General features: G+C 38.2%; 1 protein-coding gene across 7 annotated transcripts in view; it reads left to right on the forward strand.

Moving 5' to 3' along the window:
• Window positions 1-22,262, forward strand: part of GUCY1A1 (guanylate cyclase 1 soluble subunit alpha 1) — a 69,353-nt gene that overhangs the window by 34,895 nt on the left and 12,196 nt on the right. For all 7 annotated transcript variants that reach the window (XM_028848833.2, XM_028848838.2, XM_028848832.2 and 4 more), the window contains 5 exons: window positions 3,564-3,625; window positions 8,220-8,278; window positions 10,477-11,186; window positions 13,519-14,004; window positions 19,889-20,032. In XM_028848833.2, coding sequence (XP_028704666.1) covers window positions 3,564-3,625; window positions 8,220-8,278; window positions 10,477-11,186; window positions 13,519-14,004; window positions 19,889-20,032 — 1,461 coding nt within the window. The remainder of the gene's footprint in view (window positions 1-3,563; window positions 3,626-8,219; window positions 8,279-10,476; window positions 11,187-13,518; window positions 14,005-19,888; window positions 20,033-22,262) is intronic.

Consider the following 22,262-nt stretch of genomic DNA (forward strand, 5'->3'; position numbering starts at 1 on the left):
TATGAATTAAAATATCCTTGGTCTAGAAAAACATTAAAAACTGTAGAAAAATTAAAAAGCCAATGAAAATAGTGACTTATTCATAAACCACACCAATGAGATTTTATTAAAATTCACATCATTGACAGCAATGTTGCATCAAATGGCAGTTATTCCTGAAGTATTCATATATGGTATATTTGTGGCAAAAGCACTTGTTTTAACACTTTAATCCGATCTATTCTTTCTGAAGCCAAAAGATAATTGTTTAGTCAAGAAAAACAAACTTGAGAGCACTACAAACTATTTGCACTGGGGAACAAGTGTCCCCTCTGTAAATCAGAAGGTCCACAATCTACAATACTTCAGGTTCTGGTGATTGTACAAATAAGAGAACTTGTTCCTCCAAATTCAAAATGAAGGCTTTCCCAAATAGTAGGGTATTTTAGTGATAGACAACTAAAAGATCTACAAAAGACTGCTACACAATATTTACATATATTGAACTGTAAGGAATGAATTTGGAAGGAAATATTGGATTTAGTTCTAAAATCTGAAACCAAAAATTAATATATAGAATTGTTGGGGTTTGGAGCAGTCCTGAAATGGTTGATTTTATGTCATGAGGCCCTGAGGTTGGCTGTGTTTGACAGATCTCACTTATAGTTGAATCCTGCTTATAATTTTATTGTGGACTCATGTCATCTCAGGGTCAGGATATATCACAGGAAGTACAGCACCAAGGTAGGAAACTCGATGCAACAACAGCCTCTACCAATAAATATTCTGCCTGGAAAACATGTGAGTTCTGTCTCTTACGGGTTTTGCTTTGAATTTACAAAACTTTTCCAGAGGAGTAATGGTATAAGATGAATGTAGATTTCCATCAAAGCCTATTCACTCATAATTTCAGTTAAGTATGCTAGTAATGCTTTGCACAGACTTTATTCCTTTTTTCTTTGGGAAAATAAGTTTTGATTCAAAATGGAAAGCCAAAAATACATTTGCTCCACCAACCCTAGCAATTGGAAGGTGACCATTTCTCCTCCCCTGTTACGATGATAGTGTGTACGTTAGGAGGAAAAGACCAGAAAAAGACATTTCTAGTGGCAGTAGGAAGAAAATGAAAGACAAATAAGGACTTTGACTAAAAGGGTAAAAGAGTATCCCCCTTGGCTTAATCAGAGACATAAAGAGGAGTAGAGTGTCTCCAGTAGCGTTGAAGAGGAAGAAGAAAGCAATCTTCAGTGGCAGAATTGGTTGGATTTTCTTTCTCCCTGGCCCATAAAATGTTCCTGGTCAGGGCGAGCTTGGTGGCTCATACCTGTAGTCCCAGCTACTTGGGAGGCTGAGGCAAGAGAATCACTGGAGCTCAGGAGTTCTTGGCTGTAGTGAACTGTGATCACCACTGCACTCCAGCCTGGATGACAGAGCAAAACTCTATATCCAAAAAAAAAAGTTCCTGGTCCAAGAAGATATATATACATATATATATGTATGTATGTATATACACACACACAAATATAATTGAAATAGTTTAAATTGCAAACAACCTAAATTTGTTTGTAAACTAGCTAAGAGAGTAACACCTCTATATTTGGCTTTTCACTTCACAGATAAAATTTTATAGATTAAGCCTTCAAGACTTTGAGTAGCTGGCAGGTGGACATCATTCATTCATTCATTCAATAAATATGTATTGAACATCTCCTATGGATAGGTACTATTGTAGGTTTTCGACATAGAGGGGTAAGCAAAACAGACACTGTCTGCCCTTTCGGAACTTCTATTGTAATGGAAGAGACAGATTATGAAAAATTTACAAAGGTGGAGAGCAAATGCTGTGAAGGAAAACTGAGAGCTCAAGCACAAAGGTAGCAACCCTTATTTTATTAAAGACTTCTTTTTTCATATGAATACATTTTGCAGGAAGAAAGAATTCATAGCCACTCATGCTTTCATGGATTTGTATCCACATTAATACTCTGTTACTAGAGTAACTTTCTACTCTACCAAGTAGATGGCTCTTCAGATATTTAAACATTTCAAGCACCCTGGCTGATTTACTTCACATACAGCATCACTAATTTAATGTTACCTTCCTTTTTCCTTGATGAGAAAGATGTCTGGGAAATACGCCCATAGTTTCTTTCTTGAACATGTTTCTCAACTGCTCTTTGCCTTTACATAGATCACCAGGCCCTGCTCAGAATGTGCCCTCTGGGTGTGTCTTCCACCAGCTTTTCTTTCATCCTGTGGCAGATGTTATACTTTCTCTCTGTATCTGAACAGTCTGAAAAATTGTTCCACATTGTAAATTTAAAATCTCTTTAATTTTTTTTCAGCAATTGTGCTTTCTTTCAATACATTTTAAAATTTTCTTTCTAAGTTTTGTATGTGTATATTTAAAACTAAAAGCCCTTTTCGTAACTCACTTCATTAAAACAGAACCTTGCTCTATTTTGGTTTACTCCAGTACCCCACTTGACTGGTGGAAACTCTACAAGAGATATAAATAGTTCTTAAGGAAAAAGGAATTTCTCAACTTGGAACAGCAAAAAATGTTTCACTTTCCTCTGGGGAAACTATAGAAAGAATCAATGGTTCTCTATATATAATAAATGGTTTTATATATATCTATACATATACACATATATATATATATAGAGAGGGAGGTACATACATAAACACATATGATTTTTACATGGAATGCATAAAAATGGACACCACTGCTTATCAATGCTCTGCTTTCCACTTATTTATTAGAGACAATCAGCTGTTAAGAGAAATTAATAGCTACTCAACATGTATTTATTAAATATAAAAGCTTACATACAAATGTCTTGCAAAATAGGAAAACTCATGAAGTTCTCAGAAATCAATAAAAGAAAATAAAACCTTAAGTATTTGATGAGGATTATTGGTTCAAATAAAGGAAATCAGTATAAGCCAAGGTAAATCCAAAGCTTATTGCAAATAAATGATCAACTAACTTTGGTGACAGATTAGATTTAAGAGATCAAAAAAGGAAGAGACAGAGATAACTCCAGAGTTCGCTAGACAAGAAGATGATATGAATGTGTAGTTAAGGGCAGAGAGTCACTGGGGCAGCTGAGTGTGGAGTTTGTAAAGGGAACAGAAATTTGCTTGGCTTGGTCCTTGCTGAGACTGAAGTATTGGTTGCCCATCCAGAGGGATTTCCTGACTCAGAGGAAGTGATACCCATGGAATCCTATATTGCAGAAGACCTAACACTGCCAAACTGAAACCTTCTGTTTGGATTCACAATCAGCTCAACTATTCCGTGGCTGTCAGTGAGACCACCACCAAAAGCTAAACCTATGGGCCACAACACATATCCAGTCTCAGATTAGTCTCAGCACATTGCTTCTTCTCCAGTTTGGAAAACACATAGAAAATCAGTTCCAGTTTCCAAAGTGAAAATTCACAACATTTATCATTCAAGCAATTGTATAATGTTTTTGCTTCTCTAAAATAAATCTTCAGGATGCATTTGTAAATATATAATTTCAAACAAATTATTATTTAAGGGAATGTTTAAAATATTTCTTTTGAACTTTCAGTTTGAACGGCTGAATCTTGCACTTCAGAGAACATTGGCAAAGCACAAAATAAAAGAAAGCAGGTAAGTCAAACCACTTTAGTTGTGTGAACCTCTTGTTTCAATGACTAATACTGCTGCTAACGGTCAGCACTTACTGAATATGTCAACCCTTTATTGAATCATTGTGATATGTCGGAAACTGGACTTAGTGCTTTCGCTGATACTAATTTGAAATTAAGTGCATCTATTTTTCACATTTGATAAATGATTAAACTGAAGTTTATATGAAGTGTTTAGAATTTTATAGCTGGTTAAGGAAAAGACAGAGCTGGGGTTCAAGCGCGGGTTTTCCAGAGCCCATTATTTTAAGCATGTGGTTATATACTGCTGCTTTAACAAGCTCCTGCAAGGCCAATTCTTTCATACTAATTGGTAACTTCTAAAATATTTAACAACACGTAAGTCATGGATCCCAAACAATCTTCTTGCTTGAAGGATGCTGCCAAAGTTTTGAGCAGGGTCCCAGCAGATACCCCGTCCCCGATAGACACCTCAACAGCATGTTAACACTTTAGTGTCTGCATCAGGAGGAGGTAGAAGGATCAAGGGCTTAAAAGGAAGGAGACTCAGAGTTCTGGGGGTAGCAGCTGTTTATTAATTCTTAGGGAAGTGTTTCTGTATTCTCCTAACTAGTTTGGTTGCACTGCAGAACATTAGTTTGGTTTATACTTTTTTTCTAGTATTCTTTTAAAGGGTTTCTGAAGAGGTTTAATATAAAGGTTTTTTTTTTTTTTTTTTTTAGAAACAGGGTCTCACTCTGTCATCCAGGCTGAATGCAGTGGTGTGATCATAGCTCACTGCTGCCCAGAAATCCTGGGCTCAAGCCATCCTTCTACCTCAGCCTCCCAAAAAGCTGAGATTATGGGCATGGGCCTAAAGTTACTTTTTTAAATTTTATTTTCATTTTTTTGAGACAGGGTCTTGCTCTGTCGCCCAGGCTAGAGGGCAGTGGTATGATCTTGGCGCACTACAACCTCTGCCTCCCTGGCTCAAGCCATTTTCCCACATCAACCTCTCGAGTAGCTGGGACTACAGGCATGTGCCACCATGCCCAGCCAATTTTTTTTTTTTTTTTTTTTTTTTTGTGGAGACAAGATTTCACCACGTTGCTCAGACTGGTCTCAAACTCATGAGCTCAAGCATTCCCCCACGTCGGCCTCCAAAACTGCTAGGATTACAGGCATGTGCTTCTGCACCTCATCACTAAAGTTACATTTTTAAAATCTGATTTATTTAGTGAATCAAACACAATTTAGCACATTTACTGCTGACAGAAAATGTAATAGGGGCCAGGCACAGTGGCTCACACCTGTAATCCCGACCCTTTGGGAGGTCAAGGTGGACGGATCACCTGCGGTCAGGAGTTCGAGACCAGACTGGCCAACACGGCAAAACCCCGTCTCTACTAAAAACACAAAAATTAGCCAGGCATGGTGGCAGATGCCTGTAATCCCAGCTATTTGGGAGACTGAGGCAGGAGAATCGCCGGAACCCGGGAGACGGAGGTTGCTGTGAGCCGAGATTGCGCCACTACACTCCAGCCTGGACGATAGAGCGAGACTCCGTCTCAAAACAAAACAAACAAACAACAACAACAAAAAGTAATAGGCCCTGTTTTTGATTCCCTGAAATTTCAAGGATGGTTTAGTTTATAAATAATCGAATAAATACTGGTGTTCAAATTTGCAGAACTGAACATTGAAGTTTTACAAAACAGTACTATTGTCAGGAATGTTTTAACAATTCATTCATCTGTCTCCTATTCATGAGTGATCATCTGCTCTGTGGATCATATGTGCCTGATTCTCCTTGCTGACTAGCTGGTCCCAGACTGCAGGCAGCAGGACCAAGCCAAGAAGGGGTCATGGACAGGTCCAGAAGGAGAGAGTGTGAATCTATGTGTCTGACAGAAGCTTTGTTTACACGAGTAATATGAAAAGCATTCCAGAATGCCTCTGACCTTCATTCCCAGTCAAGCTGATAAGATAGCCTCAAGTCTCTCACTGTGCTACTGTGTCTGTCTGCTTAAGTCCTTGGCAGCCAGTTTACTCAGAATTTATTCTCAGGGCTTTGTGTTCTGAATTGTTCCTACAGCTTCTTGCAATACTCAGTTGTGATGTGTTTCCAGCAGTATATCTCTTAAAATAATCTCAAAACTTAAGTAAACAATAATTATTTTTTTGAAATTTTGAAATTTTTGTTTACCACTTCTCTGATTTCCTTAAAAAAAAAAAAAAGAAATCTGATTATACTTTTAAAGTGTCTTGATGAGAACTATTCAGTTGTTGAAAGAAGATTTTTGCTCAGAAGCCTGCCTGCTGATATGTTAAGTGGCTCCTCTGTGCTTTTTTTAGTTTTGGGGCATCCTCTTGTTGATGCTTTTTTACTTCACTTTCTTCTTGGTAAGTCACTGCCGCTTTTATTGCTGTCAGTTTGCCAACTGCTGAACACCCCTTAACCCTTTGTTGTGCTGCTTATTCTCTTCTATGAATTGACAAACAATAAGTCCAATATATCAACCAATGAACTGTCCTTGAATGAAGTACAAGAGCTGCCCCCCTCCTCTTTTTTTTTTTTTTTTTTTTTCAGTGAATGAGTTTTAGTACAGCCATCATGTCCCTCAGGATTGGTTGCCCAGAGAGTTCTCGCTTAGTTTCTTTTTCTGGGGTCTTTTGATCACATCATTATATGTATGAACTCATACTGAGGGGTGTGTGTGTGTGTGTGTGTGTGTGTGTGTGTGTGTGTGTGTGTATTTGTATGAGGCACACAGGTGTTTGCTGGTGCATGTGCAATTTTTTTTTTTTTTTTTTTTTTTTTTTTGAGACAGAGTCTCGCTCTGTCACCCAGGCTGGAGTGCAGTGGCCAGATCTCAGCTCACTGCAGGCTCTGCCTCCCGGGTTTATGCCATTCTCCTGCCTCAGCCTCCCAAGTAGCTGGGACTACAGGCGCCTGCCACCTCGCCCGGCTAGTTTTTTATATTTTTTAATAGAGACAGGGTTTCACCGTGTTAGCCAGGATGGTCTCGATCTCCTGACCTCATGATCCGCCCGTCTCGACCTCCCAAAGTGCTGGGATTACAGGCTTGAGCCACCACGCTGGGCCGGTGCTTGTGCAATTCTTATACCCACTTGTATTTTTTGAAGGTGAGGGTAGGAATCGTAGTTTGAATTGCACAACGTGCTGTTTGAACTAACAAGTTTCGATCACAAATTTTATCATAATCACTCATCACTATCAGAAATCATCACAAACAATTAGGCAAACATGAATCAACAAGTTGTGCAGTTAAAACTGCAAAAAACTCTTATCAATAAAAAAGTATGCTATTATAGTCTCAATTTCTATGCTGTACAACGAGTGCAATAATTGAATGAAGAATAGGTTTCTTTCATTACTAATTTTTTACACAAAATCAAGGATAAAAGTTTAATATAATGATATCTGAGAGATAAATAGAGCCTTAAACTAAGAAGCAAAAGATTCTATATATTTGCTTTAGGAAAACATATAATGTTACTTAAAAGTGAATTCTATCTGTATGTAGGTTTTTCTTGGTTATCAGAATTACCATCCTCTTCTTGGCCACTTCACATTTGAGGTTGCTAGCCAGGGAAGGTTCTCTTTAGTGTGGAGGCTCCTTGACTTACAGTGGAGTTACATACAGATAAACCCATCATAACTTGAAAACGCCCTAAGTCGAAAATGCATTTAACATGCTTAACCTACTGAATAGCTTAGCCTTGCCTACCTTACACGTGTAAAGTAGCATGCAGTTGGGCAAAATCATCTGGTAACACAGTGCACTGTAGAGTACCGGTTGTTTACCCTCAAAATTTCATGGCCACATGAGAGCTGGGTTCACTGCCACTGCCCAGCATCACACGAGAGCATTGTACTCCATACCTGTAGCATGGGAAAAAATCAAAATTCAAACTTTGAAGTACAGTTTCCACTGAATACTTACAGCTTTTGCACCTATATAAAGGTGTTAAAAAAAAAAAAAGCTAAGTCTGAGACTGTCTGTATTAGCGTATGTAAAGTTCACTTAAAAGATAAACATTCCTTTTGATGAAGAATAACAAAACATTCTATCATATATATTTTGGGGTTTTCCAACATTGTTCTGGATAGTACATGTCGTTGCTGCTTTCCTGTAAAATTGATAGTCAATATTTGCTTCTACAGACAAGGGAATTTAAACTATTTTCTTTCTTTTTTGCGGGGGGGGGGACAGTCTCTCTTGTTGCCCAGGCTGGAGTGCAGTGGCTGGCTGATCTCGGCTCACTGCTACCTCTCCCTCCTGGGTCCCGGTTCAAGCAATTCTCCTGCCTCAGCCTCCCGAGTAACTGGGATTACAGGCACACGCCACCATGCCCAGCTAATTTTTGTATTTTTAGCAGAGACGGGGTTTCACCATGTTGGCCAGGCTGGTCTTGAACTCCTGACCTTGTGATCCACCCAACTCGGCCTCCCAAAGTGCTGGGATTACAGGCATGAGCCACCGTACCCCGCCTAATTTAAACTATTTTCTATCATTATTTCTGTATATTATAATCTGAACTTTTAGCATGTATTTATGAGTTTATAACTTAAAATATTGAAATATTTCCAGGAAATCTTTGGAAAGAGAAGACTTTGAAAAAATAATTGCAGAGCAAGCAGTTGCAGCAGGTAATAGAATTGTTTATGTAATTAGAAAGTATGCCATATACCTCTAGAACTCACATTTTCTCTAGAAATATTCATGTTTATTTGTTGGTGACTCCCAGTATGAAGTGTTCAATATTATGTATTCTGTTAATGTAAAGAGTAATAATTTTTGATACGATATGTTTTTGTTTGACCTAAAACATTTTCTCTGTTTATGTTTAGTTGCTGAAGAGTAGATAAGGCTAGATGGGAAGCTAACTCACAAACATTCACAGGCTTTGATCTTGAATCTAACTAAGTGTTCTTCATTTATGCATGAAAAATTCTACTCAACAAAGTAAAATAAAGAATGCTTTTAAAGGTTAGGAGCAGTCATGGGAAAAAAGTTAACAGTGTTCTCACATTAATCATTAGTTTGAGAGAAAAATTTGATGTGTGACTTTGTCTTGCTGTCCTTTCCAAAGTTTCAGTACATGAACCATGAGGTTGCGTCTTTCTAAAAGTATGATATTGATAATAATAATAATGACTAACTTATATCGAGTCCCTCCTATTCTGAACATAAGCCCCACACTTCACAACAGTGCTATGAAGAGGGCACTATTCTTTTTCCCACATTACAGATAAGAAAAAATGTGGTACTCAGAGTGTAAAGATTAAAGGAGATTATAGAAAGGGAAGATCGTACAGAGCACCCTTGACATAACTAACTCCATCTTTAAAAAAGACTCCATTTTGTATTTCCTAGGGCATTTTGCCAACAAAAATAACATGTTTTATTTAATAAACAAATTTTAAATAGTGAAAACTACATGCAACCAGATAAAAACACTTTTTCACTATCAGTTCTCACCAGAGGACTCTGCAACTATAAAAAATTAAACCTTCAACAACTCAAAACGGTCGTCCTAACTGACACTTTCTTACATTCACTCATGATAAAAATTTGACATCTGCCACCAAGGGCTCTGCCACCTCAGAGTCTTTCTTATAAGACCAACAGATGGCCTGACTGAAACCAAGACTCCTTTTGTCTTCTTCACTATACCCACCCTCATTTGTTAATTCTTTCTCCTATCTCTTTTTCCTTTCGATGTTAAATGTTACTTTGTTACAAAATATTTAACCTATAACATTTCTATTTTCTATGTTAATTAAGCATACTATTATGTATCACTTAAAATACTGACTTGTGGAGTGACTTGAGCCTGTGTGCCTGTAGCTCTAAGAAATGAGTAAACAAAAAGTCCCCAAAAAATTGCCACTTGGCAAGGCGTGGTGGTTGACGCCTGCAATCCCCACAATTTAGGAGGCTGAGGTGGGCAGATCACCCGAGGTCAGGAGTTCGAGACCAATCTGGCCAACATGGCAAAAACCCATCTCTACTAAAAATACAAAGATTAGCCAGGCATGGTCATGTGCATCTGTAGTCTCAGCTACTCTGGAAGCTGAGGCATAAGAATCACCTAAACCTGGGAGGTGGAGGTTGCAGTGAGCTGAGATTGCATCACTGCACTCCAGCCTGGGCAACACAGCAAGACTCTGTCTCAAAAAAAAAAAAATTGCCTCCTTAATAACTTCATATATCTCATGGCTTTTATGATAAAAAGTAATATTAATAAAAGCCTAACATTGTAAAAAGACACAGACATACAGAGGCTTATTTCTAACTTCATAGCACTCATGAAAATGCTATAGAAAGTAAATTACATATTCCAAGCAGATACTCTTTCTGCTAACACTAAAAAACAAGAATGCTATTTTACTCAGGAAAAAAAATGCTTTGTAATCATTTCTAGACAAAATTGAGTTTCATGACCAGTGATTTTAAATTAACCAGTGTCTGACCCTTTCGCTGCTGGAAACCCTCAGAGAGGAAGACCCTCTTCATGAGGATGAATTGCTTTTGTTTTTAACAGAAAGATTGGAGGAATTTTGCCAAAAGGTACTTAATACAGGAATTCAAATTGATCTTTTATAGTTAGGTTTCAGAGAGATAAAAAGTTGTGTATTATATTCAAGTGGTCATTCTTTTTTAATGAATTAATTTGGGATATTTCTTCAGTTACTAGAATTTTAGAAGCCAACCTAGGTAGATAATTTGGATATAGGGGTTTCATTTTAATCAGCAAATAGCACAAGTTGAAAATAGGAATAATGGCACAGCTTTACCAAGGTGGCGTATTTGATATGGCAGAACATGTATTATGTGATTTCAGGAGTTCCAGTGGAAGTTATCAAAGAATCTCTTGGTGAAGAGCTTTTTAAAATATGTTACGAGGAAGATGAAAACATCCTTGGGGTGGTTGGAGGCACTCTTAAAGATTTTTTAAACAGCTTCAGTACCCTTCTGAAACAGAGCAGCCATTGCCATGAAGCAGGAAAAAGGGGCAGACTTGAGGACGCCTCCATTCTATGCCTGGATAAGGAGGATGATTTTCTACATGTTTACTACTTCTTCCCTAAGAGAACCACCTCCCTGATTCTTCCTGGCATCATAAAGGCAGCTGCTCACGTATTATATGAAACCGAAGTGGAAGTGTCGTTAATGCCTCCCTGCTTCCATAACGATTGCAGCGAGTTTGTGAATCAGCCCTATTTGTTGTACTCCGTTCACGTGAAAAGCACCAGGCCATCCCTGTCCCCCAGCAAACCCCAGTCCTCGCTGGTGATTCCCACATCGCTCTTCTGCAAGACATTTCCATTCCATTTCATGTTTGACAAAGATATGGCAATTCTGCAATTTGGCAACGGCATCAGAAGGCTGATGAACAGGAGAGACTTTCAAGGAAAGCCTAATTTTGAAGAATACTTTGAAATTCTGACTCCCAAAATCAACCAGACATTTAGCGGGATCATGACTATGTTGAATATGCAGTTTGTTGTACGGGTGAGGAGATGGGACAACTCTGTGAAGAAATCTTCAAGGGTAAGGAAAATGTAGTATTATCTTGAATAAGAAAGCTATTTCATATTTAAGAGTAAGAAACGAAAGCGTAAAAATATATGCATCACTTCAAATGTTTTGATAAAACATATTTAAAACAATGGTAAAAGAATTGCGCCGGGCGCGGTGGCTCACGCCTGTAATCCCAGCACTTTGGGAGGCCGAGGCTGGCGGATCACAAGGTCAGGAGATCGAGACCATGGTGAAACCCTGTCTCTACTAAAAATAGAAAAAATTAGCCGGGCGAGGTGGCGGGCGCCTGTAGTCCCAGCTACTCGGGAGGCTGAGGCAGGAGAATGGCGTGAACCCGGGAGGCGGAGCTTGCAGTGAGCCGAGATTGCGCCACTGCACTCCAGCTTGGGTGACAGAGTGAGACTCCGTCTCAAAAAAAAAAAAAAAAAAAAAAAGAATTGCAAAGCTGTAATAAACTTAAACAAAATTCTTTCTGCATTTGTTTGCTTACTCGATTCATTACTCCAAAAATATTTATTGAATGCAGTCTGCCTTTTAATATCTTTTTGGAATGTTTTATAATGAAATTTGATAAATGTTTATATAAAAATATGTTTTCAATTATCTAGCTGACTTAGGTTGAATAATAAGAGGTATTGTTTTACAACAAACAAAAGTCACTTGTTTCTTGTAGGAGGCAACTAAATGGATTTTTAATCAACATTTAATAGACATAAAAAAATAATTTATTTGATTATTTGTTACCAAATGTGCAGGTTAAAATATGTCATCTCATGGTAGAGAACTTCGGTAATTATTTAGTCTCAGGAAAGAAAGTTTGCTAACTCATAGTTGATAATACAAGAAAAGTTAAGAGAGAGATTTCACACATATATAACTTTAGTAGAAGCACTATTTTTTCCCCAAAAGGAAAATAGCTTTATTATTGTTTTCTATCATAAAATAATATATTGAGATGTTTAAAAATGAGTAATATTGAAAGGTGTTTATTGTAGCAAAAAAATGAAAAACTAATTATACACATTTTTGTTTAAAACAAAAAAATGCTATTTTACAACTTCTTTTATCATGAAACAATATATTTTGTGCATCCTCCCATGTCATTAGATATAGGTCTATTTGGCTTTCTTGGAATCTTAGTGGTATCCCATTATATGGTTGTGTTCTACTTTATTTATTTATTCATTTATTTAGATGGAGTCTTGCTCTGTCACCCAGGCTGGAGTGCAGTGGCGTGTTCTCAGCTCACTGCCACCTCCAACTCCAAGGTTCAAGCAATTCTCCCTGCCTCAGCCTCTTGAGTAGCTGGGATTACAGGCATGCGCCACCACACCCAGCTAGTTTTTGTATTTTTTAACAGATGGAGTTTTGCCATGTTGGTCAGGCTGGTCTTGAACTCCTGACCTCAGGTGATCCGTTCACCTTGGTCTCCCAAGCTCTACTTTATTTAACTAGTATCCTATTGAAGGATATTTGGGTTGCTTTTGGCTTTTTGCTGCAAGAACACACATGCACATCTTTGTCCACATGTACGCAAGTAAACCTTCTTGTGGTTCAGGATGATCACTTGAAGCCCCCTGTCTCTCACATCCTCCTTGGTACAGTCCTTTCTACTGTATGGTTTGCTCTTTTATTTGTGTGGTGGAGGGCAGGGTGCCTTATGTGCTGGAGGCAAAGTTGAAATGGGGAAGTAGCCTCTCCTATAAGATTCAGATACCTCATGCTGAAGTCTCTGGAAAAATAATGACTTCCAAAAGGTAGTTCTGGGGACCTACTCATGACTGAAAAAAAAAATTCAGATAAAAATCTTACCTTTGGAGGCTTTTTAACTTCCATACCTGCCAGATGGAGCAAGTACTACGGGAGAAGTGGGGAAGAGAAGAGAAACATGCTAAACGAGAAGGAAACAACAAAAAAAATAGAATGAAGAAAAAAGTAAAAGGGAGGGAGGGAAGAAGGAAGAAAGGAAGGAAGACTACATTTTCATAAGTACCATATTATACAAAAAATAGAACTTCAGGTTAACCAAGTGAGACTATTAACAAGAATAACGTGGCAAAAGCCTCAGCACGCTGCTTAGTGAGAAAGCGTTGAAGCAACAGCGTTTTGCATTGTTCACTGTAAATCTTGATTTATGTGTAGAGTATACTCCAATATACTCTTCAAATGTCTGCATGCATTTTAGAACTCATAGCAAATTGGAACTATAAGAAAGCAAACTGTTCCTCTTCAGCAGGTTTGAACACAAAGGGATTATTACTGTATCTACTTCCCCTTCTTTTGTCTCAGAAAGATTTTGGAAACTTGAATAAACCACAGTTGGTTCTCCTTTCCTTCATAGGTTATGGACCTCAAAGGCCAAATGATCTACATTGTTGAATCCAGTGCAATCTTGTTTTTGGGGTCACCCTGTGTGGACAGATTAGAAGATTTTACAGGACGAGGGCTCTACCTGTCAGACATCCCAATTCACAATGCACTGAGGGATGTGGTCTTGATAGGGGAGCAAGCCCGAGCTCAAGATGGCCTGAAGAAGAGGCTAGGGAAGCTGAAGGCCACTCTTGAGCAAGCCCACCAAGCCCTAGAGGAGGAGAAGAAAAAGACAGTAGATCTTCTGTGCTCCATATTTCCCTGTGAGGTTGCTCAGCAGCTGTGGCAAGGGCAAGTTGTGCAAGCCAAGAAGTTCAGTAATGTCACCATGCTCTTTTCAGACATCGTTGGGTTCACTGCCATCTGCTCCCAGTGCTCACCGCTGCAGGTCATCACCATGCTCAATGCACTCTACACTCGCTTCGACCAGCAGTGTGGAGAGCTGGATGTCTACAAGGTAGGGGTGGAACAGGGCAATGATCATTTTACCAGCAAACTCACTGGGGTACAAGCACTGTGCCTAGGACCTGAATTATAATGCAACTGAAAGGCCACCTCTGCACGGTCTTGCAAGCCCAGTCCTGGGAACAGGTATAGTACATTCATTATGTGGGTGTTTTCCAGCCAGAAATAGCTCCGGATCTGCCCAGAAACAGAGGTAACTGTTCTGTGAGAGGACTGCCACATTCTCTTCTCAAACAATGAGCAGAGAATGGAGGGAGGATAAGGTGCTCAAAGAATGGAGGATGGGATGTAGGACCTGTGAATAGGAGAAGTTTAATAGTCAGTGAACCTGCCACTTCACTGTGGAAACTGAGTTGAATTATTAAGTGTGAGATAATTCGAAGTGTGGCTTATACAAGGAAACATTATCCTTTGTATCTGTAAGAGTAAAGACACATGAGGATTATAAAAATTGCCTTTAAATAGATTACTTCAGTACAGAGTTAACATGATACTTTTCATAGACAGTTAACAGAAATCAAAATCACCTACTTAAGGCATTTTTGCAGCTTGGCCAAGGGCGGAGACATTTGAAAAACAAAGACCTGTCTTCAAATCTTGTTCTCTGCCTTACTCGCTTTGTAAACTAAGTTAAAAAAAACCTTTATCATCACTTCTAAGAGAAAATAATGCTCACTCACAGAGTCTATACATATGAATAACACACATTATGTCCCATAATCTTCATGAACAGGATTGTTATAAAGATTATGTTAGATAATACATGATATTCATCAGACATACAGGATGAGCCAGGCATCATTGTAGGCACTGGAGATATAGCAGTGACCATCCCTGATACCAATTTTTTTAAAAATGTAACTACTATTAGTAAGAGAGCTAATGAAGAGATTTCAAGTTCTGTCTACTTCTTTAGAATTAAAAGTTTTTACTGATTTAAATTACTTTGCTTTCTTTTAGACATTGGCACTAGGAATAAAGCATACTTCTCATTTGTATGGCTTGAATCATCTTCTTAACTTGCCACATAACATTCTGACGTTTCAGAGCTGAATCCAACAGGAAATAAATAAATTATTGAGGAAGAAACAAATATTATTCATGATAATACATAAGCTCTTGTCTTGTTTTGTTCTAGATGCTAGAAGTAAAACCTTACTTTAAAAAATTCCTAACAGGAAATTCCAAACAGAGCCATGATTCCCTTGGGGAAAAAGAGGCCCATGTATAATTACAGAAAAAATAATTGGCTTCAGTTAGGTTAAGTTTGATGGCCTCTTGTGGAGTTTACTGTATTTATTTGTAGACATTTTCTATCTTGAGACTGTCTCCTCTCTTAGAATTGTGAGAAGGAAGTCTTTCTTCCTTGCAAACTGCTGTAATTGCTAACAGAAGTAGCCCTCTTCTACTTTTGGTTATTTCTATCAAGGATATAGGGTATAGTTTTTAAATATCCTAACAAGCATTTTGAAACTATGCTCCTCACTGTAAGGTATAAGGACAACAGCCACAGAGTTCTCTGATGAATCTAACTAGAGCCATAGCTAGATAGTAAATTACCTTCTATGCCAGTCCTCATCTCTACTTTTTCTTCACTTCTGATTTTGCTTGAGATTAGTTGGAGACAGCTGAAAATAAATATAGAAGGGTTTCAGATATACACAATGTATAATCATGGGCCTACCCTATGGGTGCCAATGGCTTCAAAAGAATAGTCAACCTTATTTATTCCAGGACTTGATTATACTATGGCTTTATTTAATTTCATTTTCTCTCTTCTGTCTTTCTGGGGGTTTTGGCCATTTTTCTGTTTCTCTCTGTGTTCATTTACCAATTGTTTCAGCATGTATATACTGGTTATCCAGCATTTGCCAGCATGGGTGGGCAATGGCTACAGAGCTAGAGCGTACAATCACTGTGAGGAAAGTTCACATCTGGAGAAGGAGAAGAGGGCAGAATGGACCAACGCTAGATTTCCATATGACATGACGAAGGGATGCAGTATGTACAAGGGGCTGCAAAAGCAGATATGGTAGGCCCCTAACATCAGGTAGGGATGGGGGTAGAACTTCTTCTGATTAGCATATTTATTGAGCACCTGTGATAGCCATCATGATGAGCATTTCTTATGTGCTCATTGCTGAGAAAAAGCTCATGGGTGACATTGCCACCTGGTTCATTATTACCGGGCACAGGTAATATAGGAGTGAATAAACTAGACAAACTCAGAGGGCTTACATATGATTAGGGGAAAGAAAGACAGTAAACGAATGAGTAAATTTATAGTCTTTCAGTTAGTATAATAATATGAAAGAAAAATAAAGTAGGTTAAGGGGAAAAAGAAGGGCAGTGGGTAGGGGGTGATTGCTGTTTCTTAGAGAGTGGTAGCAATCAGCTTTTCTAATAAGGTGAGGTTTTTGTAGGGACTGAAGGAAAGGAGGGACAACCAAGTGGTTATCTGCAGAGAGATTGCTCCAGGAGAAAGGAATAGCAAGTGGGAGCATGTTTGATATGCTTAAGGGATAATGGAAGGCAGTGACATTGGAACAAAATGAGAAATATGGAGAATAAGAAGATAAAGTCAGAGACTAGGAGAAAGACAGGTCAAGAAGAAATCTGGAGCCATAATGAGGGTATCAGCATTCACTCTGACTGGGGAATTTCTGAAGATTTGCACCTTCTTTCTTTTTTCCTTTCTCACCCTCATCCTTCTACAATTGAGGCTTTGGATCAGAATAGGGTCTTATAGTTACAGTAAATATTTGGAGGAGAAGAAAAATGCTGCTCTTAGAATTAGGGAGTTATTTGTGGATTTAAATTAACTATTTGCTTTCTGCAGCCAGTATCACAGACAGATAAAAATTGCCTGTAACATCAACAACAATGATAATGATAATGACAAGGTTAGTACTTAGATTTTAGATAATAGCTTGATTTCCAGTGGTCCTTCAAGCATCACCATTGTTTTTACCTACTGGTTCAACATCTTGGTTTCTATAACTGTGATTAGTATCCATTAAACAAGTAATTTCTTTCTTTTTTTTAATTTATTTATTATTATTATACTTTAAGTTGTAGGGTACATGTGCATAACGTGCAGGTTTGTTATATATGTATACTTGTGCCATGTTGGTGTGCTGCACCCATCAACTCGTCATTTACATCAGGTATAACTCCCAATGCAATCCCTCCCCCCTCCCCCCTCCCCATGATAGGCCCCTGTGTGTGATGTTCCCCTTCCTGAGTCCAAGTGATCTCATTGTTCAGTTCCCACCTATGAGTGAGAACATGCGGTGTTTGGTTTTCTGTTCTTGTGATAGTTTGCTAAGAATGATGGTTTCCAGCTGCATCCGTGTCCCTACAAAGGACACAAACTCATCTTTTTTGATGGCTGCATAGTATTCCATGGTGTATATGTGCCACATTTTCTTAATCCAGTGTGTCACTGATGGACATTTGGGTTGATTCCAAGTCTTTGCTATTGTGAATAGTGCTGCAATAAACATACGTGTGCATGTGTCTTTATAGTAGCATAATTTATAATCCTTTGGGTATATACCCAGTAATGGGATGGCTGGGTCATATGGTACATCTAGTTCTAGATCCTTGAGGAATCGCCATACTGTTTTCCATAATGGTTGAACTAGTTTACAATCCCACCAACAGTGTAAAAGTGTTCCTATTTCTCCACATCCTCTCCAGCACCTGTTGTTTCCTGACTTTTTAATGATCGCCATTCTAACTGGTGTGAGATGGTATCTCATTGTGGTTTTGATTTGCATTTCTCTGATGGCCAGTGATGATGAGCATTTTTTCATGTGTCTGTTGGCTGTATGAATGTCTTCTTTTGAGAAATGTCTGTTCATATCCTTTGCCCATTTTTTGATGGGGTTGTTTGTTTTTTTCTTGTAAATTTGTTTGAGTTCTTTGTAGGTTCTGGATATTAGCCCTTTGTCAGATGAGTAGATTGCAAAAATTTTCTCCCATTCTTTAGGTTGCCTGTTCACTCTGATGGTAGTTTCTTTTGCTGTGCAGAAGCTCTTTAGTTTAATGAGATCCCATTTGCCAATTTTGGCTTTTGCTGCCGTTGCTTTTGGTGTTTTAGACATGAAGTCTTTGCCCATGCCTATGTCCTGAATGGTACTACCTAGGTTTTCCTCTAGGATTTTTATGGTATTAGGTCTAACATTTAAGTCTCTAATCCATCTTGAATTAATTTTCGTATAAGGAGTAAGGAAAGGATCCAGTTTCAGCTTTCTACTTATGGCTAGCCAATTTTCCCAGCATTATTAAATAGGGAATCCTTTCCCCATTTCTTGTTTCTCTCAGGTTTGTCAAAGATCAGATGGCTGTAGATGTGTGGTATTATTTCTGAGGACTCTGTTCTGTTCCATTGGTCTATATCTCTGTTTTGGTACCAGTACCATGCTGTTTTGGTTACTGTAGTCTTGTAGTATAGTTTGAAGTCAGGTAGCATGATGCCTCCAGCTTTGTTCTTTTGACTTAGACAAGAACCACATGATTATCTCAATAGATGCAGAAAAGGCTTTTGACAAAATTCAACAGCCCTTCATGCTAAAAACGCTCAATAAATTCGGTATTGATGGAACGTACCTCAAAATCATAAGAGCTATTTATGACAAACCCACAGCCAATATCATACTGAATGGGCAAAAACTGGAAAAATTCCCTTTGAAAACTGGCACAAGACAGGGATGCCCTCTCTCACCACTCCTATTCAACATAGTGTTGGAAGTTCTGGCTAGGGCAATTAGGCAAGAGAAAGAAATCAAGGGTATTCAGTTAGGAAAAGAAGAAGTCAAACTGTCCCTGTTTGCAGATGACATGATTGTATATTTAGAAAACCCCATTGTCTCAGCCCAAAATCTCCTTAAGCTGATAAGCAACTTCAGCAAAGTCTCAGGATACAAAATTAATGTGCAAAAATCACAAGCATTCTTATACACCAGTAACAGACAAACAGAGAGCCAAATCAGGAATGAACTTCCATTCACAATTGCTTCAAAGAGAATAAAATACCTAGGAATCCAACTTACAAGGGATGTAAAGGACCTCTTCAAGGAGAACTACAAACCACTGCTCAGTGAAATAAAAGAGGACACAAACAAATGGAAGAACATACCATGCTCATGGATAGGAAGAATCAATATCGTGAAAATGGCCATACTGCCCAAGGTAATTTATAGATTCAATGCCATCCCCATCAAGCTACCAATGAGTTTCTTCACAGAATTGGAAAAAACTGCTTTAAAGTTCATATGGAACCAAAAAAGAGCCCGCATCTCCAAGACAATCCTAAGTTAAACAAGTAATTTCTATGAGGACCCCAAGGGTCCTTTAGAAAAACCATTTCTTTTTACTTTTATGACTATTAATATCTTGATTTTACATTGCACAATTTTACTACATTCATATGACATTTATTGGGTAGTGACTTGAGGCAAAATACTATTTTATGATGAGGAGGATATAAAACGAGTAAATGATCCCAACATCTTTAAACAATGTATTGTAATTCAAAAATGTATTGTTTCTACAAAAACTATCTTATATGGTGAAAAAAAAAAGAGAGATGAAATGATACAATGAGTCAGTGACAAATCTGGGAGTAGAAGCCAACTGTTATTGTGTTCACAGGACTGTACTGCCTCTCTGCAGTGACTGAATGTAATGGGTCTAAACCTTGTGCATTTCCTGAAAGAGAAAGCCATTTCTGGGAGTATCTGATTAACCTTGATCCTCCAGAAGGCCTGAGCAGTGAGATTTATGCTGTATGACTTAATTTCTTCTATATGACGTAGCCTGTGATTCTTCCTGAGCATTTATTTATAGTATGGAAAATATATTATGTCTAGGTGGAGACCATTGGCGATGCCTATTGTGTAGCTGGAGGATTACACAAAGAGAGTGATACTCATGCTGTTCAGATAGCGCTGATGGCCCTGAAGATGATGGAGCTCTCTGATGAAGTTATGTCTCCCCATGGAGAACCTATCAAGGTAAGGCAGATGATATATTGTCTAGGAGATGTCACAAGAGCAAATGCATATTAGTTGATTATCAAAACCATAGTGTATCAGCTGGGGTTTAGTTGAGAGAGAGAGAGAAAGCAAAATCTATAGAGAACACAATCTTCTCTAACTTGTTTACATTGGAAGAAATATATTATAGGGTATAGGCTTACAGAATCATTGAGAGGACAGAAGAACACGTCTATAAGTTGGACTTTCAAAAAAAGGTCTCCCATAGTATGGGGATCTTCCATTGTCAAAATAAAATAGCTCCTAAAGGCAAACTTCAGAACAACTGCATTTTCAAAAATCTGGAAGCTGATTCCAAAACTATCCCACCAAAGCCACAGTCAGGAAACTGCCATGTTCAGAAAGCTGCTGCCTCTCCAAAACCATATCTACTGTAATAATCAGCACGATGTCAATCCTGCATCATGACTGTTACAAAGTGAGTGACAGGAAAATGGACTCTTTACTAAGCATGCTAAAGAAAACACGAAGGCTTCCACAATTGTGCTTGAGTTATAGTGGAGATGGTGCCTGCCAAATCCCATGCAACTGTGCCTCTGATTTACCAAGCCTAAGTGCATTTAGAAGCTGCAAGTTAGTTTAGAAAATGTAGTTTTGGTTTTCCAACCCCTGGAGGAGAGAATATTACGTTTGAATGGATGTTGACTGCTAATCCACCAATATTTTCCAAGGCACATGACATTTAAAAATTTCTAGATGAGCCAGATTCCAGAATAATATCTCACCACACATGGGGAAATAAAGTTAATTTCTAGATGAGCCAGATTCCAGACTAATATCTCACCACACATGAGGAAATAAAGTTAGCATGGTAGGCATTGGTTTAATAGATAGAATATAGGCACATTACCTTTATTTGTCTCACAGTGAATGTGTCCCTTAATTTTTATAGGACAGTCCCCAGCCTTTGAGGTATTGTAAAATCTTATCTGGTATGCTATAAAACATATAGAGAAGAAAGAAGAAATTTAAAAACAAAACTATGTATTTAGAGGTTTATCCTTAACTCTCTTTAACCTTAATAGGAGCCATATGTTTAAGCCTCCATAACTATTTTCTAAGTCTATTGTCATCCCATTTATATGTTTCTGTGCAACACACTTTTCTAAATGTAATGGTATAAAATCACAACCTTTTATTATGCATGGATTCTGCGCATCAAAAATTTGGATAAGGCATACCAGGAATACCTCGTCTGTGCTCTATAATCTATGGGCCCTCAGCTGGGAATACTGAAATGGGTGAGGGTGCCTGGAATAGCTGGGATTGCAACGACTGGAGCTGGAAGATTCATTCCAAGACTGCTGCTTCACTTACATGTCAGATTCGTTGGTGGGGATGGCTGAAAGGCTGGGTTTAGCTGGGATTGTTAGTGTTACATGTGGTGCACTAGTATGTATTTCTTATGAGGTGGTTCATTTCCCACTGAACAAGACTGGTGGAAGCTCCGTGACTTAGCCTTGGAAGACACACAGCGACACTTCCGCTGTATTCTATCCGTCAGAGCAATCATAACTCTGCCCAGAAGAGAGAGGGCTTAGGGCCCATGAATCAATAGAAGGAGTGTAAAATAATTTGCAAGTATGTTTTAGAAGCATCACAATACCTTTTTTCAGATTTAGTTTCTGTAATTGCATTTTTTTAGAGGAGGACTATCTATTTCTTTCTCTTTCTAATCTGTTTGAGGGGGCTTGTAGCATCAAAGTAAATGTTAAAAAATAGAGACTATTAACAACATTTTCAGTGATTTTCACACAAATACATTTTATAATTAAGATGTGTATGTTTGGTGTGGAGGAATTTTATGGCATTTTTGTTATTTGTATAGATGTATTTTTAGATTTTTGTAAGTTGGAAGAATTATTTATAGTTAGTTTCAAAGATAGTTACCTGGGTAACGATAGGCTAGTTTAAAAGACCTATAAAGGGAGTCATTAATCATACCTTTTTATGTGTACTAACCTGCAGTCCTGGGAAATATCTGACGTCCTTAAGAGATACCTGTGAAACATCACAGAGGCAGAGTGGAGAGTATTTTTAGTAGGGAAACTTTAAGTATGTATCGGAAAGGAGCATATTGTGACTTAAACATTGTCTCATTTAATCCTTATAATAACACTTTAAAGAGGAATCTACAATTCACCAGCAGACACGAGCAGTCAAGACTCCTATGTGTCAGTATTTGGAG

This window comes from Macaca mulatta, chromosome 5 (assembly GCF_049350105.2).
Source record: "Macaca mulatta isolate MMU2019108-1 chromosome 5, T2T-MMU8v2.0, whole genome shotgun sequence".
NCBI lineage: Eukaryota > Metazoa > Chordata > Mammalia > Primates > Cercopithecidae > Macaca > Macaca mulatta.